Raw genomic sequence first — 26,043 nt, 5'->3', positions numbered from 1 at the left:
GTCTGCCAATAGGTGCGGAGTGCGGATGGAACCTCAAGTTGGAGGCCGTCCCCAGAGCCGACTAGCAGTCCCTGGGGCCAATGGCCAGCGGATAAACAGAGGCGGCGGTGGAAGAGAACTGGGCGTGAGGCTCCGCCCCTCGATGGGACAGTCAGGGGAGGCAGCCAGTGAACCCTCATCAGCGGGTGGGCGTTTTCCTTAGGGGCGGAGCTTCGAGGGGGCGAGAGGCGTGGCTTGGCTGTCAGGTCCCTTCGCCTTTTGTTCGGTTACTGAGTTGCTGCCTTGGCCAGAGTCCGGAGCAGCCGCCGCCCGAGCGCGCCGAGCTCAGTTCGCTGCCCGCGCCGGCTCCCAGCCCGGCCCGACCCCTACCCAGCCCGGCCAGGCTCCACACGCAGGTGCGGACGATCGGGGCAGGGATCGCTGGGGCGAGGGAAGGGCGGCAAGCGGCCGAGAGGCCGATCCCCGCCGTCACGGGGCAGGTGAGGGCGCGAGCCGGGGAGCGCCACCCTGCACCGGCGGCAGGGGGCGCGCTGGGACCCTTGGGCGCGGCCACTTAGGGGGCGCGAGGTTCGGGCCGATTGCGCTGGGGGCTGCGTGAGCTGGAGATCTGAGAAGGGCGGGGAGGGATGAGCGCAGGTGGCTGTGGGGTCGCGCCTGACCTGGGGCCCGTGGAGCTCGCCCGACGCCGCGTCCCCGACTCTCGCCCCGACGCTGGCGAGGGAGACTTTGCCCTGCTCGTCTGCGTCCCAGGGCTCACTCTGTAGTCAGGAATGCACAGTTCGGGAAACTTGCTGCCGCTGGTGTCTTTGGGGCCACTCTCACCCCACCTCACGCGTCATCCTCGCTTTCCCTCCCTCTCTACTCCCCCAGGCCTGGGTGGGGCCCTATTGTCTGCGCCCGGCTTGCCCAACTGTGGGGGCCGAGCGCACATTTTCCCAGCTACGCGGGCCCCACCTGCGGAGCAGGTGAGCACACGGAGTCCAGAGGCCCTGCCCTCCAGCTCCCGGGCCTCGTCGGTACTGTACCTGCGGCGACTCCCTCCGCCCCGGTGGGTGCCGTGTTAGGGCTGCGCCGGCGGAGGTGGGATGCGATGACAGCGGGACTGGCGCGGGCCCGGCTCCGCGCCCAGCTGGTGTCTGGCACCCGTGGCTCGGACTGGGGTCTGGGCGGAGGGGTCGTGCATGGCTGGAAAATTCACTGGCCCAGTTTCCAGTAGCTGCTGCTTCCAGAGTGTCGATAGGGGAACGGGACTACTCTTCTTCTCTAACCTCTTATTGTCGAAACAAATCACCCCAAACAAACTTTCCAGGAGGAAGTATTCACAGCAGCTTTCACTGCGGGGTTTCCTGCCTCCTTGTTCCAGGGCTTTCCCCAGGCTTAGGGGGTCCGTCTTGGGGCAAGGCCTCCTCTCCCAGCTGGCCAAGCTGAACCGGGGCTGGTGTCTGCGCTCTGACCCTGTTTTCCCTGCCCCCACATCCATCCTGTTTGCTGGGCCCCTGGGGCCCGAGGGGGCAGTGGGGGGAGGGGGGGCAAAGGGGAAGCAGCTTCTTCCTTCTCTTCCTGTCTCCGGGGACCACCACACCCCCCTCGCTTGAGGCCGGCGCCAGTGGCTTTCTCCCCAGCTTTGCCCCCCTCCCCAGGAATGGGGGTGGGGCAGGGCAGGGCCAAATTGACGAGGGTGGGGGGGAGCGATTGTTCTAGCCTTTTTTTCCTCTACCCCATCCCCCCACGTTATATAGCTGGCTGGGTTTTGAGGCGGAAGAGTGTGGAGCTTGGGGCTTGGTCTCCATTTGATTTCTGGATTTTGAAGGTGCATTCCTTCTGGAGGCTTTTGCAGTCCGTTCCCCAGCCATTCCTTCCTGAGAGAGCTGCGTGGGGAAAGTGGGACAGGAGGAAGGTATGGGGGCAGGGGGAGGTTTCAGGAGAGCAACATGAGCACGGGCCCTCACCCTGGTTTCCTGAGAACCCCTTCCCCGGGCAGAGCTGGAGATCACCAGGCTTTCAGCACTGGTTTTTAAAAATCTAAAGTGTGGTCTTTTTGTAGGGATTTGGATGCCAGCCTCCTGGGGAACAGAGGGGAAATACAAAAAGCCAGGCTCTCCCTTGGTCCTGGGGTGAAGGGAGTATTGGGGGAATCAGGGCTGCTTCGCCTAACTCCTTTGGGAAGACCTACCATCTCTCTGGTGGTTGTAGTTGGGGCAGTGGGAAGGGGTCAGACCAGCCCCCATAGAATGCCCTGGGTTAGGGGGAGGCGGAGGAGGGAACCCATTCTTTTGCTCTAGTGGGTAGTGTACCTCTGGGGAACCAAAAGGAGATGGAATTTGGGCAAAAATAACCTGTTTTCCCTCTTCTGTGGGCCAAAGTGGAGGAGGGGCAGGCATTATAATTACATCGGTTAAATGATTAGTTTAGCTAATCTGGTTTGTGGCTGTGATGAAAAGATAATACTGAGGAGGTATCTCTAGGGGTACCTGGTGGAAACTGGTGATTCACTGGATGGGAGGTAGAGGGGGGAAAAGGTAGGACCCAATTAGTCATTTTTTTTTTTTAATGTTTATTTATTTTTGAGAGAGAGAGAAAGGATGAGTGAGAAAGGAGCAGAGAGAGAGAGAGGGAGACAGAATCCAAAGCAAGCTCCAGGCTCTGAGCTGTCAGCACAGAGCCCGACGTTGGGGCTTGAACTCACCAACTGTGAGATCATGACCTGAGACGAAGTCCAAGGCTTAACCCCCTGAGCCACCCAGGCGCCCCCCCCCTCCCCCCCAATTAGTCATTTCTTGCTAGATCAAGCCCTAGCTTGGGTGACAGGAGCCTTCTCTACCCAGCCCCAGCCCCGCCCCCCATCTCCAGCCCTCTGGAACCTCTGTTTGGGCTTCGGGGCTGTGTGTAGGAAGGATTCCCTCCCGGGGCAGGTACTGATGAGGGGTTGCAGAGAGGATCCACCTGAGAATGAGACAGAGTGATTGTCCATGGACAGTTGGGAAGATGTCACAGTAGGGCGGTTCTGAGCGCAGTGATTTGGGCGTGGACTGAGCTGGGTTTGAATCCCAGCTCTGTCACTCATTAACCTGTGTGGTGTTGGTCAAGTCACTTCATCTCTCTGAGCCTCAGTGATCTCTGCAAAATGGGAATAATCAACCCAATAAGTACTTGATAAATGGTGGCTAAAAAAGTAAGGGAGGACTTTACAGATACCAAGCACTTTCATCAACTGTTCTCACTTCATGACTATCCCTAGAGGCAGGTATCATTATCCTATTCAGCAGATGAGGAAATTGAAACTCAGGGAAGTTAAGTAACTTGCTCAAGGTTGCATAGCGAGACCCAAGCAGGGCCAAGACTAGCCTTTGGATCCTCTGGTTCCAAGCCCAGATCTCATCCTGCTGTATCGCCCCACTGCAGCCCTGGGATGAATCTGTGATCTGTCTTTGAGAGCCTCTGCTTGGGAGTTTGGGGAGAGGAGAATTCTGAATGACCCAGGAAGGTATGTGTGGGTGGTGAAGGTGGGGGCAGGTTGGTCAGGAGGGGGTGACTCATGTCCTAGCCTCCAGCCCTCTGAAACCTCCCTGGCTTGGGTTTTAGTTCCTGGGGGAGGGGGCTATCTCCCCAAGGCCAGGGGCAGTGGCCATGTCTGGAAGAGGCTGGTGGGGGAGAGAGGAGGCAGAGGTCAAAATTGCTGCTGCCTCTGGGCTTGTGCTGGGCCAGACCCTCGGCTGTCCTGGGTTTGTCCCTGTAGAGGAAGTGGGGCTTCCTGCTTTGCTGGGGGCTGGGCCTGTGCCAAGATAAGGGGGGGGGAGGGCTGGTCCCTGGAGAGTAGACAGAAATGAGAGTCAGATTTAGGACTGGGCCACGTCCTGCAGGATTGTACCAGTCCGTGCTGCCAGGCTGCTCTGGGGCCAGGTGACTGAGGGGCCAGGCGGGCCTTTCTGATGATGGGAGCGGGGTCAGCCAGAGCCTTGGTCCCTGAGGGAGGCACTGGTGTCACGGTCCTCTCAGAGCTTCCTGGTTCCTGGCACCTCTGCCCACTGGGCACCTGACACCAGGATGGGCCTGGGAAATGGGGCCTCCATCTGTGTGGGTGCAGCCTGGGCTCCAATGTCATCAGCACTGGGCTTCTGGATCCCTTGAGGTCCAGAGGGGACCCAAGACATGGTGATTATTGATCCTGGAGAATGGAAGGCTGAGGGCACTTGATGTGACCGAGAAGGAAAGAGAGTGATCTCAGCCCCGGCTGATGCTATAAAGGGGGTGCCAGGCTTGCAGTTTTCCATCACCCCTGGGGACACGAGCAATTGGGACTGATGCTCTTAGGGATGGAGTGGAGGCTAGACAAGAGGAAGGACTTCCTGTCTGTTAGAGATGAGATCTTGCATTGCTGAGTGAGAGAGAGCAATGAAAGATCAGAATAGACTCTTCTCTGAGGAGGATGAAGCAGGGCTCTGTCTACGGGAGCTGGAGGGGGGCCGTCCTGCCCAGGAGAGAGGGCAGGCAGGAGTCAGTACCTCTGGTGCCAGTCTGAGGTCTGCAGGGGTCCCTGGGGAAACTCCTAGTCTTGTGTCTTTGGGGAGAAGAGAGTCCTGGCAGTGAGAGGGACAGGTATCCATGAGCCGGCCGGCCCTGTGACTCCTGTGAAGAGAAAGAGAAGTGTGGCTGGGCCAGGTCACCCGGGTTTGTGTCCCTGCAAGTGACATTTTGAGGCCTCTCTCTTAGGACACGGTTGAATCTGGTGGAGGTCTGGGGGCATGGACTGCCTCAATTTCTAGCAACTTCCTTGGCCAGGCCTGAAGAGAAAGCTCTTTGCTCAGCCTCCTGGCACCTCAGCCTTTGGGGGACCTCAGGGCAGGAAGCTCAGCTTTCTGTGACCCGCAGAGTATGGGTTTAACAGGTCTGCGTCCCTTCCCCACTGTGGGGACACTGGACTGAGTGGCAGGCCTGGACAGGGACAGGGAGAGTTAGGATGACACTGGGCAATCAGTCTGCTTCTTATTTGGGGGTGAGGAGGAATTTGGTCCATGTGAGTCCTCCTCCCTCTTGATTGAAAAAGTAATATCTGATCATTGTGAAAAACAATTGGAAAGTTTAGAAAAGTTTACAAAAGAAGAAAAAAAAATCACCCATGATCCCACCGCTAACATTTCTTTCCTTTCTCTTTTTCTTAGCATCCTCTCCTTTCTTAGCCTTGATCTTGATGATCTCATGCTCTGACTACAATAACAAATTTTTAACCAAACCTTCTTCCGAATCCTAGTTTTCTCCAGCAAATGCAGAACAGGGAACTAATAGTGGGTTTTTTCCTGTACTTCCTGGAGAAGGTCGGGGGTGGGGGCAGCGGGGGTGGGGGGGGCAGATCCTCACAGAATGAAACCCTAGGGACCCACCCCCTAAGGAGAGGATACCAGCTGGGGTCAGGGCTGCCCGAGTCCCCCCATGGGGGCACTTGTGTGCCATACGGTCCCTGGCGCAGGTCCACCCTTGGCTATTTTCTGAGGCTGGGTGAAGTATTTTTCCATTCCCAGGAGCCCCGGTTTGGGGTCATCCGCTGGTTTAGGTTTTTGTCCTCAGAGGGTCACCAGCAGAGACCGGAGCCCCAGCTGGAGCCCTCTCCAGGGGGGGAGCCCGGAGGTTCCCAGGGCCAAGCCACCTGGCCCCGCATTTCCCTCTCCTCCAAGTTCCCTTCATTTCCCCACCCTGGTTTGTTTGCTTTGGGAAGGAGCCCAGAAGGAAGAAAACAAACAGCGGCTGGGACGGTCTGACCTGAGCCTCCCCCACCCCCAGCCAGTCCTGGGCAGCAGCTTGGGCTGTTCTCCAGACTGGAAGTGAGGGTTTTCCTCTGGAAGCATCCGGGAGGATGGTCTCCTCTGTCTTGTCCTGTCCCCAGGGCCCTGGCCATAGGTGGCACCCGTTTCGGTCTCTGCCAGCTTGGGACGACCATTCTGAAAGGAGAGACCGCAGTCTCTGTTAAGGAACCTCTAGTCTGGTGGGGTGTTTCCTCCTGGAGCCCCTAGTCTGAGGGGAGAGGCCTAGTTGAGAAGTCCCAGCCCGATGAGGTAGACAGGGCTCACAAGGGAAGCAGTCATGTCTGTCTCTGGCCTTTTCTGGGGTCTGCTTCTGTCTGCTTGGGACGGCTGGTCAAATCTCTGCTGGAGTCAGAGACAGTGGGGAAGGGTGGGGGCTGTGACCCTGCTCAGCCCAGCCTCTCCTGGGGCTGCTATGTGGGGAATGTCCAGGCCTCACTGGCTTCACCGCCCCTGGCTGCAGGAAGCAGCACATGTGACTGGGGAGAGGGGAGAGGGCAGAGCAGTGTCTCCACCTGGCCTCCTCTCCCAGACCGGATATAACTCCTCCTACCCAGCCCCCCAACCCCACCCCGGGGCTCTGGCTTAGGGTTGGGAGGCAGATCTCCCTGGGTCCTGGCTCTCAGGTCCCAAAAAGCAGGCCCGACTCTGCTGGCCTCCTCCTCTGCCATTTCTTTGCTTTGCTAATAGAAGAAGGCCTCCCTGGGTCTTGACCGCCAATAGAGGGCTTCCATGGTCACGGCTGTGTTAGATCCACGATCCACATACGGTCTGAAGAAAGGGGCGGCTTGATCATCTCTACTTTGCAGATGAGGAATATGAGGCTTAAGGAAATCGGGCGACTTGCCCATGGGCACACAGCCAGATGGATGGATCCCCTTCCCTGACTCACATGCTCTCCTGCCCTACCCATAGCCCCCTTCCTCTGTCACTGTCTGAGCCCGTGATCGGAGTTTGCATAGGATGCTGGCCACTGGCCCAAGGAGCTTCTGGAGGGCTCTGCCTGCACTTCTAGCTCCCTCGTGCAGTGTGTCTAAGCCTGCTTCCAGCACGCTTCTTGGGCGGCCCATTCCTATCCTCGTTCCCAGGTCTTTTAGTGACACTTGGCATCCTGCAGCCCAGCCCAGCCCAGCCCAACCCCGATGGCGATGGCGGTGCTGGTGGTGGCAGGGGCCTGAGGTAGCTCTGGTGGCAGTTTTTTGTTTTCAAATTTTCTTTAAAGATTTTTTTAAAAGAGGTTTCTTTCTTTTTTGTTTTTTTATTTTAATGATTATTTTTGAGAGAGAGAGTGCAAGCAGGGGAGGGGCAGAGAGAAAGGGGGACCGAGGATCCAAAAAGGGCTCTGCACTGTCAGCATAGAGCCCGATGCAGGGCCTGAAGTCACGAACTGTGAGATCATGACCTGAGCCAGAGTCAGATGCTCAACTAACTGAGCCCCCCTGGCACCCCTAAAAGATTTTATTTGTAAGCAATCTCTACACCCTAAGTGGGGCTCGAACCCACAACCCTGAGATCAAGAGTCGCATGCTCCACTGAAAGCCAGCCAGGCGCCCCGGTGGTAGTTATTTATTTTTACTTTTATTTTTTTAACATTTATTTATTTTTTTGGGAGACAGCGTGAGTGGGGGAGAGGCAGAGAGAGAAGGAGTCACAGGCTCTGAGCTGTTAGCACAGAGCCCAACAGGGAGCTCCAACTCTCGAACTGTGAGATCATGCCGATGGCAGTTGTTTTTAATGCCCGGACTGGACCACACTCTGCTGGGACTGGGACCGTGTTGGACTTAGAGTGCCTACTGCTGGCCTGCTGGGTTGACCATGCTGGGGAGGAAGCAGGAATGAAGGGCAGGGTGTGTCCAGAGCTTGCTTGCAGATTCCTACCCAGTGTAGACCAGTGGAGGGAGGCTCCTTTGCACTCCCCATCCAGGGCCCAGGCTTCTCTTCCTGCCCCTTGTACTGTCCCCACCCCACCCTGTGACCTCTGAGCCGGCTTCTCGGCCTCCTGTGTGGCCAACAATAGATCGTGCTGCTCAACAAAGGCCCCCCATGCAACTCAGAAAACCGCCCTGTGTCTGGCGCTGCCCATCTCTGGCCTGAGTGCGTGGGCAGGGCCATGTCTGTCTCACCCACTTCCACCCTGGCTCTGTCCAGGGGCATTGTGGCGGGTCTCACTCCAGGTCCAGGGCGGAGAGGGGCGACACCAGGCTGGGTGCGGCCCCCTCCGCCCTGGGAACTGCCAAAGCGTCACTTTTGCTTCTTGTGGGAGAATTCATTCCTCCGCCTCTCCTGGGAGTCGGTGAGGAGAAAGGTGGGGGCTGGTTGACTGTCCTGCCTGCGCCGTCTGACTTCTAGACCTTCCTGTTGCCGGAGTAGCTCTCTCTCCCCGGATCCTTTCCTCCAAAAGAGTTCTGGAGTGTGTCCGCTCTGAACTGTGTCCCGACTCTCACCTTGCCCACCCTCTCGGCCTTCTCGTTGGTCGTGGGAAGCGGGGTTCCTTATGCCCAGAATCTGAGGGATCAGCGTTCCTCCCAGATCAGCTGGGCCGCCTTCTCTTCTACACCTGGGCCTGGCTGCCCCTCCTTGACTGCAGGGTGTCCCTCTTTCCCCAGGTCCCTTGTTAGGAGCAAGGGGAGCTGCCCTGTTTAGTGGGCTGGTGTGCAGTGAGGCAGGCCTAGATTTGAGTGGAACACTGCCATTTTCTCAGTGTGGTGCCTTAGTCTTCTCAGCTGGAAATTGGGAATAATAAAATGCCTGCCCGGTAGCCTTGAGGCAAGCATGAGACTCATTTGATAGTAAAAGCAGCTGAGTGTCCCCTCCCCCATGGATCCTTTGACCTCCGTGTGGCCCCTCTCTGGCCCTGGGCAGCTGCCCAGCCCTCAGCTTCTCTTGGCTCCAAGCCTGAGCTGGGAGGGGTGGTGAGAGGCCTGCTGGCAAAATGCCCCACCTATGGCCAGCCTTGACTTTGGTGGTCCCGGTGGATATGGGGGTGGCGAGGGAAGGGTGTTTGATTCCTGAGGTTCAGGGTGAGGCCCGCGACCCCCTGCCTGGGCCCAGAAGCTGCAGGGGTAGGCTGCGATCTCTGCTGGGGAGGGGCTCTTTCTGGCTCAGATGGGGTATTCTTCCTGATCAGGACTGGAGATTTCCAGTTTGTCCGGAGCAGATCTGACTGAGGCTCAGTGCCCAGATGTCCGCTCAGCCCTCTGCCCCTGCGTGGTGGCATTTACAGGGTTAACGCAACTGCATATCCTGATACAGTTTCACCTTCTTTCTGCAGAGCTTGGATGTCCCCTGCCCCCTCCCTGGAGGTTTCTCCTCCCCGATGGCGGCTCAGTGACAAGCTTGCTCCTCCAAACTTCTCTCTTCTTTCTGTCTCCCACCCCGGAAGGCAGGAGCGCTGGGTGGTGTGTGGTTAGGGTGGGGGCGGGGGAGGGGGCTCCTCCTGAAATAGCCACACTTGGCCGAGGCCTGGGAAGCAGCTGGGTGCATCTGGTGGCACGGAGCCTGCTGTCTGGTGTTCTGGGCCTGCTTCTGTTTGTCAGCTCGAAACTCTGAGTCACTCGGGGTGAAGGGAGGAGAGGAGGAGGCGGCTAGGAGCTGGGCTGGCTCCTGCCTCTGCCTGCTCCAGGTGTGCTCACAGGCAGGGAAGGAGCCCATGTCGCCATAAAAGGCAGGGAGGCCGAAGGCTCAGTCAGCCTCCTCCTCGAGGGTAGCGCCGGGAAGACGTATCCCTGGTGATCTTTGTTCCTGGGGTGGGGTCAGGCTAAACCAGCTGAACCACCCTTGGCCTCACCCGGTCCCCCATCATGACGGGACCATGGGTTTGAGGTGCTGAGTACTGTCCACTGTCATGGGTGGACTGGCCCGTGGTCTGCTTGCTGTCTGAGGCCACACTGTGTGTGCAAAGGCCACAGACTTGGGGGTCACTCAGGCCCGTGCCTGGTCCCAGCTCTGCCATTTCTCCACTGTGCCACCTCCCCTGGGGAGCCTCAGTTTCCCTGTCTGTAAATGGGGCGGGGGCAGAGCATATGCTTCAAAACCCACTTGTGGGGCTGAGGCATCAGTGAAAGCTTTGGCACAAGGCCGGCCCTCAACCGGAGCACGCCTTGCCTCGCCTCTCCTCCCGAATCAGCTCCCAAGGCAGGGAAGCCAAGTGGGCCAAGTGGGAATTCACCACCCTGGAACAGAGTAGGGCCAGCGATTCATTAACCTCAAGGGTCCCCAAGTCCCTGCAAAGAGCAGGAGGGGTGCCTGAAAAGCAGTGACCCCTCCTGAGGCCTGCCCCACCCCTCATCTCTAGCCTGGGTTCTAGGAAGACTAGAAATGGGAAAACATCCCTGAGGGAGAGGAAGCACTGATACATGGCCGTGGCCGCCAACACGGAGCACCTACTACGTGCCAGGCACCAGGCTGGGTCCTTCACCAATCTGGGCCTCACAACAACCTGCGGGGGAGGTGCTGTTACCCCATTTTGCAAACGAGGGCTGGGCTCTGCGGAGAGGTGAATTGGTATGTGGCTGTTATTTGAACCGGTCAGTGGGGCACGGAATTCTGGAAAAGCCTGGCAGGAACTGTGGTGCTGGAGAGACAGGGGTCTTAGGGCTCGGGCCTCTGGGATCACTTGTGATCCTGCCCCATCTTCAGGAAAGATCCTGAGATCCCAGAGTCTCCAAGGGAGCCTTGGACTTCTCCCAGCAGCCTCCAGGGCTCTCCAGAGAAACCTGTCTGACTGCTTCCCTGCCCCACCCAGTTTCCTGTCCAATGCTCAGAGTGCAGCTGCCTCACCACAGACTTTCCCAGGGAGCCCCAGTGCGTGGGGGTGGGTCTGCAGAACCCCAGAAGCTGCCGGAGGCCCCGAGTGCCTCCTGCTCTGGGAGCATTGGGCAGGGATGGCAAGGTGAGCCTGCCGAGGGCTGGGTTGTGGCAACTGCTCTTACTGCCCCACTCCCCATGGGGTTCACTCCACCCTGGGCTGGAGGTCAGAGATGGAAGCCCAGGACTCACACCTGGGTATCCTACTGTGGGCGGTCCCTCCCTGGGCCTGCGGATGGGCTGAAGCTGGGGGCTGGACCAGGTGATGGGATGCCTCACTGGAGCCAGCTGATTTCTTGCCTCTCCTTTGTATCCCCAGCAGCCACCATGGAGGTGATGAACCTGATCGAACAACCCATCAAGGTGACTGAGTGGCAACAGACATACACCTATGACTCTGGCATCCACTCGGGGGCCAACACCTGTGTGCCCTCGGTCAGTAGCAAGGGCATCATGGAGGAGGATGAGGCCTGCGGGCGCCAGTACACGCTCAAGAAGACCACCACCTACACTCAGGTGCCCCAGAGCCAAGGTCAGGATCCCTGGGGACTATTTCATGGAAACTATTACATCGAAATATCTCAGCAGAAAACCAGCCTGGACACTGGAGGGAAGTCAGGGCCAAAGGAGACAGACTTTAGGGGGCCTCCCCTCTGAGGGAGGAGGCACAGCTACTTCAGGGTGCCCCCATCTGAGAGGGAGGCAGATTCCTATTCCTTGAACTTCTAGTACAGAGGGGGGAGCATAGACTCTGCCTGCCTGTCTGAAGGTGTGTGGTCCTTGCCCTCAATGAACTTACAGTATAATGAGGAGGCATCACTGTTGCCCTCAGGGGACCCCTGCACTATAGGGGAAGATGGTCCTTTTGTTCCAGGAGCCTCAAGTTTGATGCGGAGACAGGGCCCCTGGTGGGGCTAGGAGGAGACCTGTAGATAGGCTGAGGCCAGGTGGGGGGGTGACAACCTGGCTTCTGGCTCTGAGCTCTGGGGCTTAGGAGTGGGGATGCCACACCAGCCAGGGTACTAGCCTCTCTCGGGGAGAGGAGTATCCGAGCCCTAGGACTGCTGTCTGCAGCTGTCCTCAGGGCTCCGAACATTGAGCGGGATGACCTGTGGGAGCTGGGGAAGGTATAGGGTGGGCCGTGTGGGTGGAGCTCAGCCCCTGCCCCTGGGGGTCTCCTCCCGGACAGCAGGCTTGGCAGGGCCAGCCCGGGCGTGGTGTTGACAGCTACAAGTACAGCACCCAGGTGGGAAAGCCCAGCGGTGTCTCCTTCCCCCACTAACTGGGGGATGGAGCCTCCGCCTGTCTCCCCCCAGGGCATTGGGACACTTGCCAGGGTAGGGCTGCCTGGGGAGCGTGGGCACCTATCCGTGGGACTCCTGAACCCACCCAGGGATGGATGGAACCTGCAGTCTGAGCTGAGAACCCACCTCCTGCTTTCTGAAATCCACAGTCCCGACTTTCCCTCTGATCTGCTGAATGATACTGGCTGGCCCTCTGGGCCTCTATTTGCTAGCCTATGTAATGGGAGAGTTGCCTCCTTTAGAGATGATGAGGATATAATTAGAGTCATGAGATATCAGACTTGAAAGGAGACTTAGGTTGTCTCATGCTACCCTGACCTGATTGTTAAGGGAGGGGCCTTGGGTTGGGGTTTGGGCTCTGGAGTCAGGCTGTCTGAGTTCACACCCCAGCTTGGGCTCCTATAAGCACTCTGTGCCTCATTTTCCCCATCTGTAAAGTAGAGATAATAATAGTACTTATCTTGTAGGGTTATGGTGGGACTAACTGAGAAAATACAAGGAAAGCATTTAATTCACAGCTAAGCACATAGCAAATACTCCAAAAATGTTAATTATTCCTATGAATAGTAATATTCACTCACGGTTTTGTAGTGACATTTGCACTACATCTTTTCTTTGCAGAGCAGTTTACAACTATTATCTCACTTAATTCCCATAAGAATTCCCTGTGATGGACAGAACAGGTGGCACCCCATTTTACAGCTGATGTAACTGAGGCGATGGTGACCTCCCCTCTGTTAGAGGCAGGACTGCGAGTGGTGTCCTGGGGCTTTGGTCGGCGGGGGTGGGGAGCGAGGCCACAGAACCCAGGTGGGCTGTCCGCAAGGCCTGCCCTGCTCCCCAGCGTCCCCCTACCCAACCCACCTCCTGCAGCTCAGTCCCTGCCCGTTGGCCCCCAGGAGACCTGGAGTACCAGATGTCCACGACGGCCAGAGCCAAGCGGGTGCGGGAGGCCATGTGTCCTGGCGTGACAGGTGAAGACAGCTCACTGCTGCTGGCCACCCAGGTGGAGGGGCAGGCCACCAACCTGCAGCGGCTGGCCGAGCCGTCCCAGCTGCTCAAGTCAGCCATCGTGCATCTCATCAACTACCAGGACGACGCCGAGCTGGCCACCCGGGCCCTGCCCGAACTCACCAAACTGCTCAACGATGAGGACCCGGTCCGTGAGGGGCCTGGCCAGGGTGGGGGCAGGGCAGAGAGGGGGGTAAAGGTCAGGTGTCTGCAGGGGATGGCCCTACCTGGGGCCCCATCAGCGGGGAAAGACTGACCCGGGTCCCTCCGAGCTCTGTGGAGGGGTCACCTGGCCCCTCCATCTCCAGTGTCAGCCAGCCCAGCCCGTCTGCTCACTTTTTCCCATCCTTCCTTCTACCGCTCAGGTGGTAGTGACCAAGGCAGCCATGATCGTGAACCAGCTGTCCAAGAAAGAGGCGTCGCGGCGGGCGCTGATGGGCTCACCCCAGCTGGTGGCCGCCGTGGTGCGTACGATGCAGAACACCAGTGACCTGGACACGGCCCGCTGCACCACGAGCATCCTGCATAACCTCTCCCACCACCGCGAGGGGCTCCTTGCCATCTTCAAGTCAGGCGGCATCCCTGCCCTGGTCCGCATGCTCAGGTGACTGCCCCTGCTTGCTGTGGGATACTGGGGCTTTCCTCTCCCTTTCAAACATTTACTGAAGCCCTACTATGTGCCAGGTAGAGAACCATGCCCAGTCCTGGTGCTCAGCTACTCACAGCCCAGCAGGGGAGGCAGGCATGTAACTGGCACATTAGTTATTAGGATACAGTATAGGCTAGGGCAGAGGTCTGTCCAGGATTTCTCAGAGCCGCGAGACACTGTGCACTTTAGCAGCAGGCGGTTGACGGATGAGTGAGGCTTAGCCTGTGTAGGTGAAGGGAAGGCCATTCCAGGCAGAAGGAACAGCATGTGCAAAGGCCCTTGCCACCTTTATCTTTCCCATCCTGTTAATATTGATTGGCCTTTTTCCTTACATCCATCCTGGGCTGTGAGTTCCTCGAGGTTGGAGATACTGTGACCCCCCCTCTGCAGGACCTCTCTAGCACACGGCCTCCCATATGGTAGTTAGTAGAGACAGATGTCCAGGGGACCTACTAGGCACTCAGCACTGGGCTAGGAGCCCAGAAGCAGGAAGAGTTGTGGTCTCCCAGTGGGGAGAGGGACGGTGCTGTGTGCTCCATGCATAAGAGTGGGGCTGGGCTCAGGGGACAATGAGATTTTAGTAAAGGGCTATGTCTACAGGGGTGTTGGTAAGGGGAGGGCTTCCTGGGGGAGGTTAGCTTGCATTTATGCCAGGGCCCCGACTCCTGTTAACCCCCTGCCCACCCTCCCAGCTCCCCCGTGGAGTCGGTCCTGTTCTACGCCATCACCACGCTGCACAACCTGCTGCTCTACCAGGAGGGCGCCAAGATGGCGGTGCGCCTGGCAGACGGGCTGCAGAAGATGGTGCCCCTGCTTAACAAGAACAACCCCAAGTTCCTGGCCATCACCACCGACTGCCTGCAGCTCCTGGCCTACGGCAACCAGGAGAGCAAGGTGGGCTGCGCCCCGCCCCCAGCCGAGAGCTCCAGCCTTCCCGCGCATCGCCTTCTGTCCCGCCGCAGCTTCCGGCCACTGCCCCCTCACCATTTTTAGGTTAAATACATGAGTACATGCAGCTGTACATGTTTCATTATGTAACTGAAATATTTTGAGGATTAGGAAAAGGAAAGGAAAAAAGGCACCGTCCTCACACAGCCACTGCTGTCTCCACGTGCCTCCTGCAGTGCTATCCTGTGGGCATATTTGTCCGTGGTTGTAGTCATGGCAAATGTGCAACTTTGCATCTGTTTCCTACGTTTTCTTTTTTGTTTGTTGTTGCTGTATCATCCTCAAAACCACCCTCTGTAGGGGCAAATAGCATCTCATTAAGTGGAGGCCCAAGACTTTTTTCTGAGGGTATTTAGATTGCTCTCAATTTTCCACCCTTATAAACAGTGCAGTAATGAACATCTTTGGGCACACAGCTTTTCCCAGGGAATAGAAAATTTTTTCATCAGTGGGACGAAGGATTTTTAATGTTTCTGAGCTTTTACCCAGGTTTCCAGATCGTTTTCTGAAAGGATTGTATTATTTACAATGTCATTGTTGGTGGTGTATGTTAGTACCATTTCACCTCATCCTTGTCAGCATTGTGTATTATCCTTTTTTCAAAATTTTGGATTTCTTTGCCAGTCACAAAAGCTATTCGGGTTTTGGCTGAAGCTCAGTAATGACAGCTCTGTCACCCCCAATCCTTTCCTTGTTCCTTGTCATATTTCCTGTGTGTCTCACACTTGTTCTCCACTGTCTCCCCCGCCACCCCAGCTCATCATCCTAGCCAACGGAGGACCCCAGGCCCTCGTGCAGATCATGCGCAACTACAGTTATGAGAAGCTGCTCTGGACTACCAGCCGCGTGCTCAAGGTGCTGTCTGTGTGTCCCAGCAATAAGCCCGCCATTGTGGAGGCTGGTGAGTATGGCCCATGTGGCCAGGAGGGGCGGGGTGAAGGCCTTGTCCAGCAGCCAGGCTTGGCCAGCTATGCTCTCCGTGGCTGACATGCCCCCTGTTCCGTGCCCCAGGTGGGATGCAGGCCCTGGGCAAACACCTGACAAGCAACAGCCCCCGCCTCGTACAGAACTGCCTTTGGACCCTGCGTAATCTCTCGGACGTGGCCACCAAACAGGTGAGGGAGGCGTTCGGGCCTGGGTCCACCTCTTCAGCCACCTTGTCCTCCCCTCTTGCCACATGCACGCTCCTGTCTGGGACTCTGACCTCAGGAACCGTGGGAGGCCTGAGGCCTCGCAATCTTGCCCTGTTGTGGCTGAGGCTGGAAATACCCTTCAGACCCTCATCCCTTTAGCTTAAGGTTCTAATCACTGCTAAAGATTCAGGAAGGAGAGGTCCCTGGTGGCTCAGTCAGTTAAGCGTCTGACTTCGGCTCAGGTCATGATCTCGAGGTTCGTGAGTTCGAGCCTTGCATCGGGCTCTGTGCTGACAGCTCAAAGCCTGGAGCCTTGTCTGAATTCTGCGTCTCCCTTTCTCTCTGCCCCTCCCCTGCTCGCATTCTGTCTCTGTCTCTGTCTCTGTCTCTCTCTTTCTCTCAAAAATGAATAAACATTTAAAAAAATTAAAAAAAAAAGATTCAGGAAGGAGAATAGATGAAGGCACTGATGTTCCTAAGCCACACGTTCCCAGATGGTACCAGGGGAATAGTTTTGACCTAGACCCGGTGGCGAGGAACAGTAATACACCAAGAGACAGCTTGGGGCCTCTGCTGGCTAAAAACACAACTTAAAGAAAAATGCAGTTTTAGGACAAGACTCCTGGTCTCCCTTTCCAACCTGACTACCGTTCCTAAGAGGCCCCTACCCCCATCCGTAGGCTGTTTATTCAGCTCTGGCCACTTGCTGGACTCTGCTAGGCACTTGTGAACATTGGCTCGCTTATGTCTTTCAACAACTAGAGTGGAATGTGAGACCCAGTTGGTTAGGTGAAGAAACAGAGTCCCAGGGAGTTACATGATGGCCCTCGCTCACAGGTAGTAAATTGGCAGAGATGGGATTTGAACCCAGAACTGTCATCCCAGAGCCTGGGGGCCTTCTGTTCACAAGGCCCATGTGGCTCCACTGGGAGAAGTGCGGCTTGTGGGGCAGGAATGTTTCCTGAAAGTGGATTTGGTCTGGGGACCGCTGAGGGGGCAGCAGCAAAGGCCCAAAAAGACGAGAAGCCGGGAAAAATGGGTCAGCTGGGCCACCAAGGCATGTGGCCTCCTCAACAACTTCCTCCTGGCCCTGCCTGGCTCTGAGGATGCAGAGAGGGGCAGGAGGGGGGTGGAGGGAAGAGCACGAACTTGGAGTCAGGCCTGGCTTTGGAGCTGGCCCACCGGCGGTGGGTCTGTGCGCAAGCTCCTCAACCGCCCTGATAGTACCACCTCCCTGTGGGGTGTCGGCAGAATCACAGGGATGAAGATTCCTGGGCACGCAGGCAGGACCCAGTGGCTGTCAGCTGGGTGGGCTTCAGACCGTGAGTTCATCTTGCTGCCCTCGGACGTATTTGGGAAAGGCTTCTGGGAGTGGGGGATCCCCCCTCACTCTCCACTGCCTCCCCCACAACCCGCAGGAGGGCCTGGAGAGTGTGCTGAAGATACTGGTGAACCAACTGAGCGTGGATGACGTCAATGTCCTCACCTGTGCCACGGGCACGCTGTCCAACCTGACGTGCAACAACAGCAAGAACAAGACGCTGGTGACCCAGAACAGCGGCGTGGAGGCTCTCATCCACGCCATCCTGCGTGCCGGCGACAAGGACGACATCACGGAGCCTGCGGTGTGCGCCCTGCGCCACCTCACCAGCCGTCACCCGGAGGCCGAGATGGCCCAGAACTCCGTGCGCCTCAACTACGGCATCCCGGCCATCGTCAAGCTGCTCAACCAGCCCAACCAGTGGCCGCTGGTCAAGGTACTATTGTGGCCGCCGTGGGGGCCGGGCAAGGGGAAGGAGCTCTCTGCCGTCGGGATTAGGTGCCAAATCAGTGCAGGCAAAGCCGCTCTAATGGGCCCTGAGTCCATAGGCTGGGGTGGCCGCCAGACGCTGCATTTCTAACGCGGTCCCAGGTAATGTTGCTGGTCCACAGGACGCGTGGCTTCGGCTCACAGTTTGGAACTTGATCACGTTGCCATATCTAGGTACAAGGAAGCTGGCAAAGCCTCATGTGTCCTGAAGGCCTTGTGTCCCGCTACAACTCAGAAGGGATACTAAAAAGACAAAAACCAGAAAGGGTTCTGGGGGTGGGGGGGGACACTTAGTGTCTGCCATAGGGATTAAGGGCGTGAAGGGGTGCAGCCTTCTCTGTAGGTTGCTGCCCGGGTAGAGGAGGGCCAGCTGGCAGGGACTCCCACTGGCGAAATTGTAGACAGTTTTGACAGTACAGATAAGAATGCCTCTAAGTAGTTACACACTGAATTTTCAAAATCCATAGTGAGAAAAAAAGCAGTAGTGTGTGGCCCCTCCCGCGGGTTGGTCCCTGCTGCGAGCCCGAGGTGGGGGGAGGGTCTGACTTAGCAGCTAAGTGGCAGAGTGACCTTGGCAGGTCATCTACCTTGTGCTCACGTCCCCAGCTCTCGTGATTTTTGTCCCTGCTCTCTTGGCTGCTTGTTTTGAGAGTCAGATGAGATGAGAGCTTGCTTTGTAAGAACCCGAGGGACCCTGGGAGGCCAGAGTGGCCCCTGGGAGATGGGGACCCTGGGGAGGAGGCTTCTTCCCAGAGCGGCCTCACTGAGGATTGATCACAATACGAGTGTCACTAAAGCAGGAAGCTTGGGGGTCAACCAAGCAGGGTTTGGGAATTACTGGGAAAGGGGTAAGACTCTGGTGTCTGGGGGAGAAGGGGTACTGAGAGAAGGGGCAAGGGTGAGAGTCAGGGCCTGGGGCTGGTAGCATGTTCTGGAATGGGGTTTCATTTTAGCAGGAGCTGTTAGAGTTAGACAGGAGCACCCACCGATCCTATGGAATAAGGGACGTGGGCTGGGAGTGGTCTCGTGGTCTGGCAAACGGAGACGACAAGGGAAGGAGGAGATGGTGCTGGGAAATTGGGATTCTCCAGATGCCCAAGAAATGTCCCTGATTGTTGTCCTTTTTGCTTGTCAGGCAACCATCGGCCTGATCAGGAATCTGGCCCTGTGTCCAGCCAACCATGCCCCTCTGCAGGAGGCGGCGGTCATTCCCCGCCTCGTGCAGTTGCTGGTCAAGGCTCACCAGGATGCCCAGCGCCACGTGGCTGCAGGCACACAGCAGCCATACACGGTCAGTCCCCAGGGGTCGGAGTGGCCTTTTTGTGAATGTGTGTGCACGTGTGTGTAAATGGGGAGGCAGGTTGTGGTGGATGCACACTCTGAGGACCAGTGAGGTTTGTCAGATCGTCACTGTGGGGGCGTGCGGCCACGTCCAAGGGCCATCTGTCGCAATGTCCCACTGCCTCCTCTTATGCAGGACGGCGTGAGGATGGAGGAGATTGTGGAGGGCTGTGCCGGAGCCCTGCACATCCTCGCCCGGGACCCCATGAACCGCATGGAGATCTTCCGGCTGAACACCATCCCCCTGTTTGTGCAGGTGAGTCTGGGGCAGGGAGGCAGGAGAGCTTCCTCCAGTCCCCGCGCATCCCCGTTGCTGAAAGGGGGAGCTTGGCAGCCTCTCTGGGCCAGGCGTCAAGAGGTGTTTGGAGGAGTTTGGAGGAAAGTGGCCACGCCAGGAGTGACCACTTAGCAAATCCCTGCATAGGAACGGCTTTCCAAACTCAAAAGCAAGGGAAGAGATCACAAGTGAAAAAAAATAGCTTAAGATTCAACCACATAGCCACTAAAATCATCTATATGTCAGAAACAGCCTAAAAAGCGTTAAAAAGTCGACACAGGGGTGCCTGGGTGGCTCAGTCAGTTAAGCATCTGACTCAGTTTCGGCTCAGATCACGATCTCACTGTTTGTGAGTTCAAGCTATGTGTCAGGCTCTGTGCTGACAACACAGAGCCTGCTTGGGATTCTCTCCCTCTCTCTCTCTCAACTGTATCTCCCCCACTCATGCACGCGCACGCGCACACACACACACACACGCGCACACACACACACAGTCTCTCTCTCTCTCTCTCTCTCTCTCTCTCTCTCAAAATAAATAAACTTAAAAAAAAAAAGATTCTCTCTCTCCCTCTGCCCCTCTCCCCACTCATACTCTTTTTCAAAATAAAAGAATAAGATAAATAATAAAATAAATAAAATAAAAAAATAAAAATAAGAAAATCAACAGCAAACTGGGAAAATGTTTCCAGGTATCACAATAGACAAGAGTCTAACATCCTTCATATAAAAGAGCTCATTAATACTAGACCCCGGGAGTTAGATGGGCAGAGGCAGAAGCAGCTCCCAGGTGGCTCATAAACATGCCCAACCCCAGGAGTTTAAAGAAGAGAAGCTCACATTCCCAGTGAGATCCTATTTTCCACTATCAAACTGGCAAAGGAAAAAAAACGGGAGTGCCCTGTGCTGGCAAAGATGTGATGAAATAGGCAGTCCCATATCCTGCCGGTGAGGAGAGAAGATGATAAAACCTCTCCGGCAGGCAGTTCTACAATCTATATAGAGAGCCTGAAAATATTCATATCCTTTGACTAAGTAGTACAAGTCTTATGGGATAATTATTTATTAATTTAAAATGTGGCGGAAATGTATACCTATAGCCAACAATCGCAATGTTACTTATAAGAATTGAAAACAAAATGAATGTCCAATGATAAGGGAATGGTTTAAAAAAGAATGGCCATGGGGCGCCTGGGTGGCTCAGCCGGTTGAGTATCCAACTTCGGCTCGGGTCATGATCTTACAGCTTGTGAGTTCAAGCCCCGCATCGGGCTCTGGTGCTGACAGCTCGGAACCTGGAGCCTGCTTCGGATTCTGTGTCTCCCTCTCTCTCTGTCCCTAATCCACTCGCATTCTGTCTCTGTCTCTCTCAGAAATAAATAAACATTAAAAAAAAATTAAAAAAAAAATTAAAAATAAAAAAATAAAAAAGAATGGCCATTATATCATATGGCCATATATAGCAATGTTAATGAATTTTTGCTTTTGAAATTTTTCCATTTATTTATTTATTTGTTTAATTTACTTTTAAATGTTTATTTTTGAGAGAGAGAGAGAGAGAGAGCACGTGTGTGAGCGGGGGAGGGGCAGAGAGAGAGGGAGACACAGAATCCAAAGCAGGCTCCAAGATCTGAGCTGTCAGTGCAGATCCCAACCTGGGGCTCAAAGCCACAAAGTGTGAGATCCTGACCTGAGCCAAAGTTGGATTCTTAATCGACTGAGCCACCCAGGCTCCCCGAGAAATTTTTTCCCTTTAGAGTTCAGAGTGAGGGATTGGCACTGTTGTGACCTCCTATTGTGACCAATGGGTTTTTTTTTGTTTTTGTTATTGTTTTGCTTTTTAGCATTACTCTTTTTCTCTTATCAATATGAGCTCATAGATTTCTAGGAAATGTTTTTTAATAATGTAGGAAAATGCCTTATGCTACAATGTTAGGTAAAAAAAAAAAACCCAAACAAACAGGAATCAAAGTATCAAAATACATGCTATGGGGGGGGTGTGCCTGGCTGGTTCTGTTGGTGGGGTATGAGACTCTTGATCTCTGGGTTGTGAGTTTGAGCCGCATGTTGGGTGTATACATTACTTAAAAACAAAATCTTAGGGGTGCCTTGGTGGTCCAGTCGGTGAAGCCTCCGACTTCGGCTCAGATAATGATCTCACAGCTTGGGAGTTCGAGCCCCACGTCAGGCTCTGTGCTGACCGCTCAGAGCCTGGAGCCTGCTTCAGATTCTGTGTCTCCCTCTCTCTCTCTGCCCCTCCCCCGCTCTCTCTCTCTCTCAAAGATAAATAAACATCAAAAATGTTTATAGATCAAATTTTATAGATAATGAGGTGCCTGGGTGACTCCGTCAGTTAAGCATTTGACTCGGGTTCGGCTTGGGTCGTGATCTCCCAGTTCATGGGTTTGAGCCCCATATGGGGCTCTTTGCTGACAGCGCGGAACCTGCTTGGGATTTTCTCTCTCTGTCTGTCTCTGCCCCTCCCCTGCTCATGTGCACATGTGTACACATTCTCTCTCTCTGTCTCAAAATTGATAAATAAACTTAAAAAATTATAGATAAAAAAACAGAACTATGATAAAAATCTGATGGAAATATGCCAGTGTATTAAGAGAGGCTGTATGTGGGTGGGGAATCATGGCTGGCTTTCTTTCTGTTTCTTTATACCTTTCTTAGACTTTCTACCCTTTCTGGTATGAGCTTGTGTTAAATCCAGAGAAGGGAGGCAGAGATGGACAGGGCTGGGAGGCAGGCTGCCCCCCTGCCTGCCTTACCCCTCATCCACCTCCACCCCTTCCCCACCCTGCATGCCCTCTGCCCAGCTCCTGTACTCATCAGTGGAGAACATCCAGCGTGTAGCCGCCGGGGTGCTGTGTGAGCTGGCCCAGGACAAGGAGGCAGCTGATGCCATTGATGCCGAGGGGGCCTCGTCCCCACTCATGGAGCTACTGCACTCTCGCAACGAGGGCACAGGTGAGGGGCTGTGCTGTGGGCGAGGGGGTAACAGAGGAGGGCTGAGTGTTAGTCCTCCAGCCAGAGTGGAGGCAGGCACCTGAATTGGTCTTTCCTTTCCTCTCTGCTCAGCCACCTATGCTGCCGCTGTCCTGTTCCGCATCTCTGAGGACAAGAACCCAGATTATCGTAAGCGTGTGTCTGTGGAGCTCACCAACTCCCTCTTCAAGCATGACCCAGCTGCCTGGGAGGCCGTGAGTATCCTGGGTTGGACTGTGACGTCTGGTTGTGCAAGTTGCACACTGCACAAAGACAGCACTGTTAAGGGGGCTCCTGTCATACTGTCTACCTCATAGATTTTTATTTTGTAATTATTTCTTTAAATTTTTTAATTAAAATTTTTATTTTATTTTTTTTTTTGAGAGAGAGGGAGTGCATGTGAATATGCGCACAAGTGGGAGAGGGGCAGAGGGAGAGGGAGAGAGAAATCTTAAGCAGGTTCCATCCATGCTCAGTGTGGATCCCCAGGCAGGGCTCGATCTCATCACCATGAGATCCTGACCTGAGCCGAAATCAAGAGTCAGACACTTAACCGACTGAGCCACCCAGGCACCCTGATTTTTATTTTATAATTGGATCATCCACGACAATTTCTAGCAGACGGAAGTAATAGGTTGAACTGTCTTTCTGATTTTGACCTGCCAGAATGGTAATTTTATTTTGTCCACACTATACATTCTAAGCATTTGAGGCAGGGTGCCTTTTTCTAACTTGCATGGAGGTGCTCTATAGGCTAGCGGCTGCCCTGATCCCGGGTGCACTCCCGTCCCCAGGGCTGCTCTAGTTCTCTGGGTGCCCCCAAGCATGAATGGTGGGACCTTCCACGCTCAGGAGGTGCCTGACAGGAGGGGTCCACGGAGGCACTGAATAACCGCATTCCATCCTCTGTTCTTTCAAGGGGTCTTTGTTTTCCCCCGGCCCCCTTTTCTAGAAGCACCTCCAGCCGCCCACCCCCAGCCCAGAGCCTACATTTTCCGCCCTTGTCCCTTCCCTCAATGTTTCTCTGTCTCTTTCCTTAGGCCCAGAGCATGATCCCCATCAATGAACCCTACGCAGATGGTAAGTGTGTGCAGAGTTCCTCAGGGACCCCCGAGAGCCCGGGGCGTGGGACGTCTGTGGGTGTGAGCGAAGGGGGCATTGTGTCCCCAGTGGCAGACACCATATAGAATCCACAGATATCCCCGTGGAGGTCCCCTGATGTGGGAGTTTGAGGACGGGGTCAGGCCCACGGCAGATGGATGGAGGGCTGTCCAGCAGGGTGGTCTACAGACTTTAGAAGGTCCTCCTTCCTTCTCCTCCCCAGACATGGATGCCACCTACCGCCCCATGTACTCGAGTGACGTGCCCCTGGACCCTCTGGACATGCACATGGACATGGACGGAGACTATCCCATCGACACCTACAGCGACGGCCTGAGGCCCCCCTACCCTGCGGCGGACCACATGCTGGCCTAGCTGGCTCCTTTCCAGTACGGTGCCCTCTGTCGTGCCTGCAGGCTGTGGAGACACGCTTCCCCCCCCAACCCCTGCTGGAACCTGCTTCTCATGGAAGAGGCCCTCTCATGTTTCCTTGGAACCTTTGGCTCTTTTTTGGGGGGGGAATGAATGTGGGTCCCTTGCTGTCGAGCACCCGCCAAGGAAGGTGTCTGTGGCCTACCTTACTCTCTTATCTTGAGGGGGTGGGGAGTCCTGCCCCTTTGTGGGTAGTGGGTGGGTGACCTGGCGGGGGGGACGAGCTCCTAGGGGACAGAGGCCTGCCCTGACCTCTCTGTGTCTGCCTCACCCCCCAGGTGCGGTTCCTCATCTGAGAGGTTCTCCGTGCAGGCGATGGGGCGAGACAGAAAAGTGCCTGAGCCCAGGGGAGCGGGGCTGCGACTTCTTGCCGAACCCCACGCCTCCAGAGGTCCTCTGTAGCGTCTTTCTTGGGATGGTGATCTGCTCCTGCTTTTCTGTCCTGGGCCGTGGGTCCAGGGCCCAACACCCCCTCCCCACCTCTGTGGCCCCGGAACTAAAGCTTTAGACTCAATCACCTGCTCTCTTCCCCCACCTGGCAATCACCCCCCGACCCCCACTCCCACCCCCCAGCCCAGGCGGCTTGACTCCAGCAGCCTGGGCCCCACAGAGCTTTGGTTCCTCCCCGGGGCCTGATTTTCTCACCGAACTCCAGCCGACCGACTGTTCCGAGCCCCTGGGGTGTCCAGGACCCAGGTTCAAGGCCCCAAATCCCAGAATCCAAAGCTTGTCTTGAAAAGTTCAGGGACCGACAAGGAGATGGGATGGAGACGCGGAGAGTGAGTCCCCCACTCCAGGACACTGCCTGCTCCTCTCTCCAGGACACTCAACCGGACCTGGCCCCTTCCTGGGAGCTCTGGGGACAGCTCCCTGGCACCCCATCCCGCCCCGTCCCACCCACTCCACCACCCTAGCTGACTCCTGAGAAGTGCTCTTGGCTGACCCCTCTGGTGTGCGGTGAGGGGCTTTCTCTTCCCCTTCCTGTTTCGAACCCACCACCACCTCCTGCACGTGGGTGTGGGGGGCTGGGGGAGGTCCCAGCGGAGAGTTTTATTATTATCGCTTTATGTTTTTGGTTATTGGTTGTTTTTTTTTTTTTGTATAGACCAAAGCAAAGGAAATAAAACTAACACACAGATCGAATGGAAGCTGTGCGGGGTGGGGGTGGGATGGGGTGTTGGGGGCTCCCCTAGCAGCCCGATGCCTCCTTGGCTGGGTCCCACGTGCACTCATGACCACCTTGTGTGTGGGAAAGACACAGGGAGGGGAGTCAGGGAGAAAGGCACATTTGAGTATCTGGAGTAGATTTAATTCAGTCTGCACTCAAAGGGCTCCGTCTTGGAACCTTAGGGAGTGGGAGGGGTAAAGAGATGCCTGGAGGTGCGTCCCCCCTTCAGGGACGCCAGGCCTCACTTTTTTCTCCAAGGGGCGCCCTCCTCGCTGGCCTCAACCTCTGGCCCTGTCCCATCCAGCCTTAATGTGCCTTTGGTGGATTTCTCCTGGGCGCAACACTTCCTGTGGCCCATGGCTTCGAGTCTGGGCCCCTTTTTGAAAGTCTGTGGTGGGCCCACTCTGGCCCCTGCCCACCTCCCTTCTGTCCCCTCAACCAGCATCCTCTCTGCTGGTTCTTGCCTCCCAATCTTTGTGCATGCTGTTCCCTCTGCCTGGAATACCTTCACTTGCTCACGCACTGGGGTCCAGCTCAGCCCTCACTCCAGGAATGCTGCTTCCTCCATGACCTCCCACAGCTCCCAGCCGGGCTGAGCTGGTGCCCCTTCTCTGCCCCGTAATGCCCTGTGCACGCCATCATCTCACCCACCACACGCTACCGTTGGCTTGTGTGACGGTTCCCCACCCACATCCCCGAATTCCCCTTCCCGGGGACAGCTAATCGCAATGGTCCTGTGGCTCCAGGACGGATGTGCTGGGGGCAGGGACAGCGAGCCCGACTGCGAGGCAGATGTGGGGTGCGGGCAAGAGGCGTTGAGATGCTGAGCCGAGCTCCCCTGAGGGGAGGGGACAGGACAGTTTTCAGACATCACAAGGACTTTTAGGGACAAAGCACTTTGTGCTCTGTGTTAAGGGCCTGTCTTATTCTGCTTGGGCGGCTACAACAAAATACCATAGGTTGGGGGCTGGAAGTCCAAGATGAAGGTCCCAGCAGATTGCATGCCTGGGAAAAGCTGGCTGCTTGGCTTGTACAAGACAGCTGCCCCCTGGACGAGTTCTCATGTGGCCTTTCCTCAGGGCATGACCCTCACAGAGAGATCTCTCCCTGTTTGAAGGGGGCTAATCCCATCACGGGGCCCCACCCTCAAAACTTCATCTAAACCTAATTACATCCCCAAGGGCCCACCTCTAAATATCACACTGGGGGACTAGGGCTTCAACATATGAAATCGGGGGGACGCAGACAGCCCCCAACGGGGCCCTGGCAAGAACCACTCA

At 55.9% G+C, this 26,043-nt stretch overlaps 1 protein-coding gene across 4 annotated transcripts; it reads left to right on the top strand.

The window, feature by feature from the left end:
• JUP (junction plakoglobin) lies at window positions 1-24,734 on the top strand. Of its 4 annotated transcripts, none has more exons than XM_049636061.1 (15): window positions 1-395; window positions 10,924-11,133; window positions 12,805-13,064; window positions 13,282-13,520; window positions 14,258-14,459; window positions 15,270-15,414; window positions 15,525-15,628; window positions 17,065-17,403; window positions 18,592-18,747; window positions 18,934-19,053; window positions 21,894-22,044; window positions 22,156-22,277; window positions 23,103-23,142; window positions 23,387-23,552; window positions 23,874-24,734. In XM_049636061.1, the coding sequence occupies exons 2-14, from the start codon at window positions 10,929-10,931 to the stop codon at window positions 23,536-23,538; spliced, it is 2,235 nt and encodes a 744-aa protein (XP_049492018.1). In that variant the 5' UTR covers window positions 1-395; window positions 10,924-10,928; the 3' UTR covers window positions 23,539-23,552; window positions 23,874-24,734. The 4 variants fall into 4 exon arrangements, with proteins under 4 accessions (XP_049492018.1, XP_049492016.1, XP_049492020.1 ...); XM_049636059.1 differs by having other exon boundaries at window positions 10,921-11,133; XM_049636063.1 differs by lacking the exon at window positions 1-395 and adding an exon at window positions 433-479 and having other exon boundaries at window positions 10,921-11,133.
• The last annotated feature ends 1,309 nt before the right edge of the window (window positions 24,735-26,043 follow it).

This window comes from Panthera uncia, chromosome E1 (genome assembly GCF_023721935.1).
Source record: "Panthera uncia isolate 11264 chromosome E1, Puncia_PCG_1.0, whole genome shotgun sequence".
In the NCBI taxonomy this organism is placed as follows: Eukaryota; Metazoa; Chordata; class Mammalia; order Carnivora; family Felidae; genus Panthera; species Panthera uncia.
This window is presented reverse-complemented; position numbering and strand designations above follow the sequence as displayed.

Excerpts from the sequence above, each read along its gene's own strand:
- JUP (XM_049636061.1), top strand. The coding sequence starts at position 10,929 with ATGGAGGTGATGAACCTGATCGAACAACCCATCAAGGTGACTGAGTGG. Across the intron at positions 13,521-14,257 it reads GCCCTGGTCCGCATGCTCAG|CTCCCCCGTGGAGTCGGTCC; the intron begins GTGACTGCCCCT and ends CCACCCTCCCAG. Across the intron at positions 17,404-18,591 it reads ACCAGTGGCCGCTGGTCAAG|GCAACCATCGGCCTGATCAG; the intron begins GTACTATTGTGG and ends TTTGCTTGTCAG.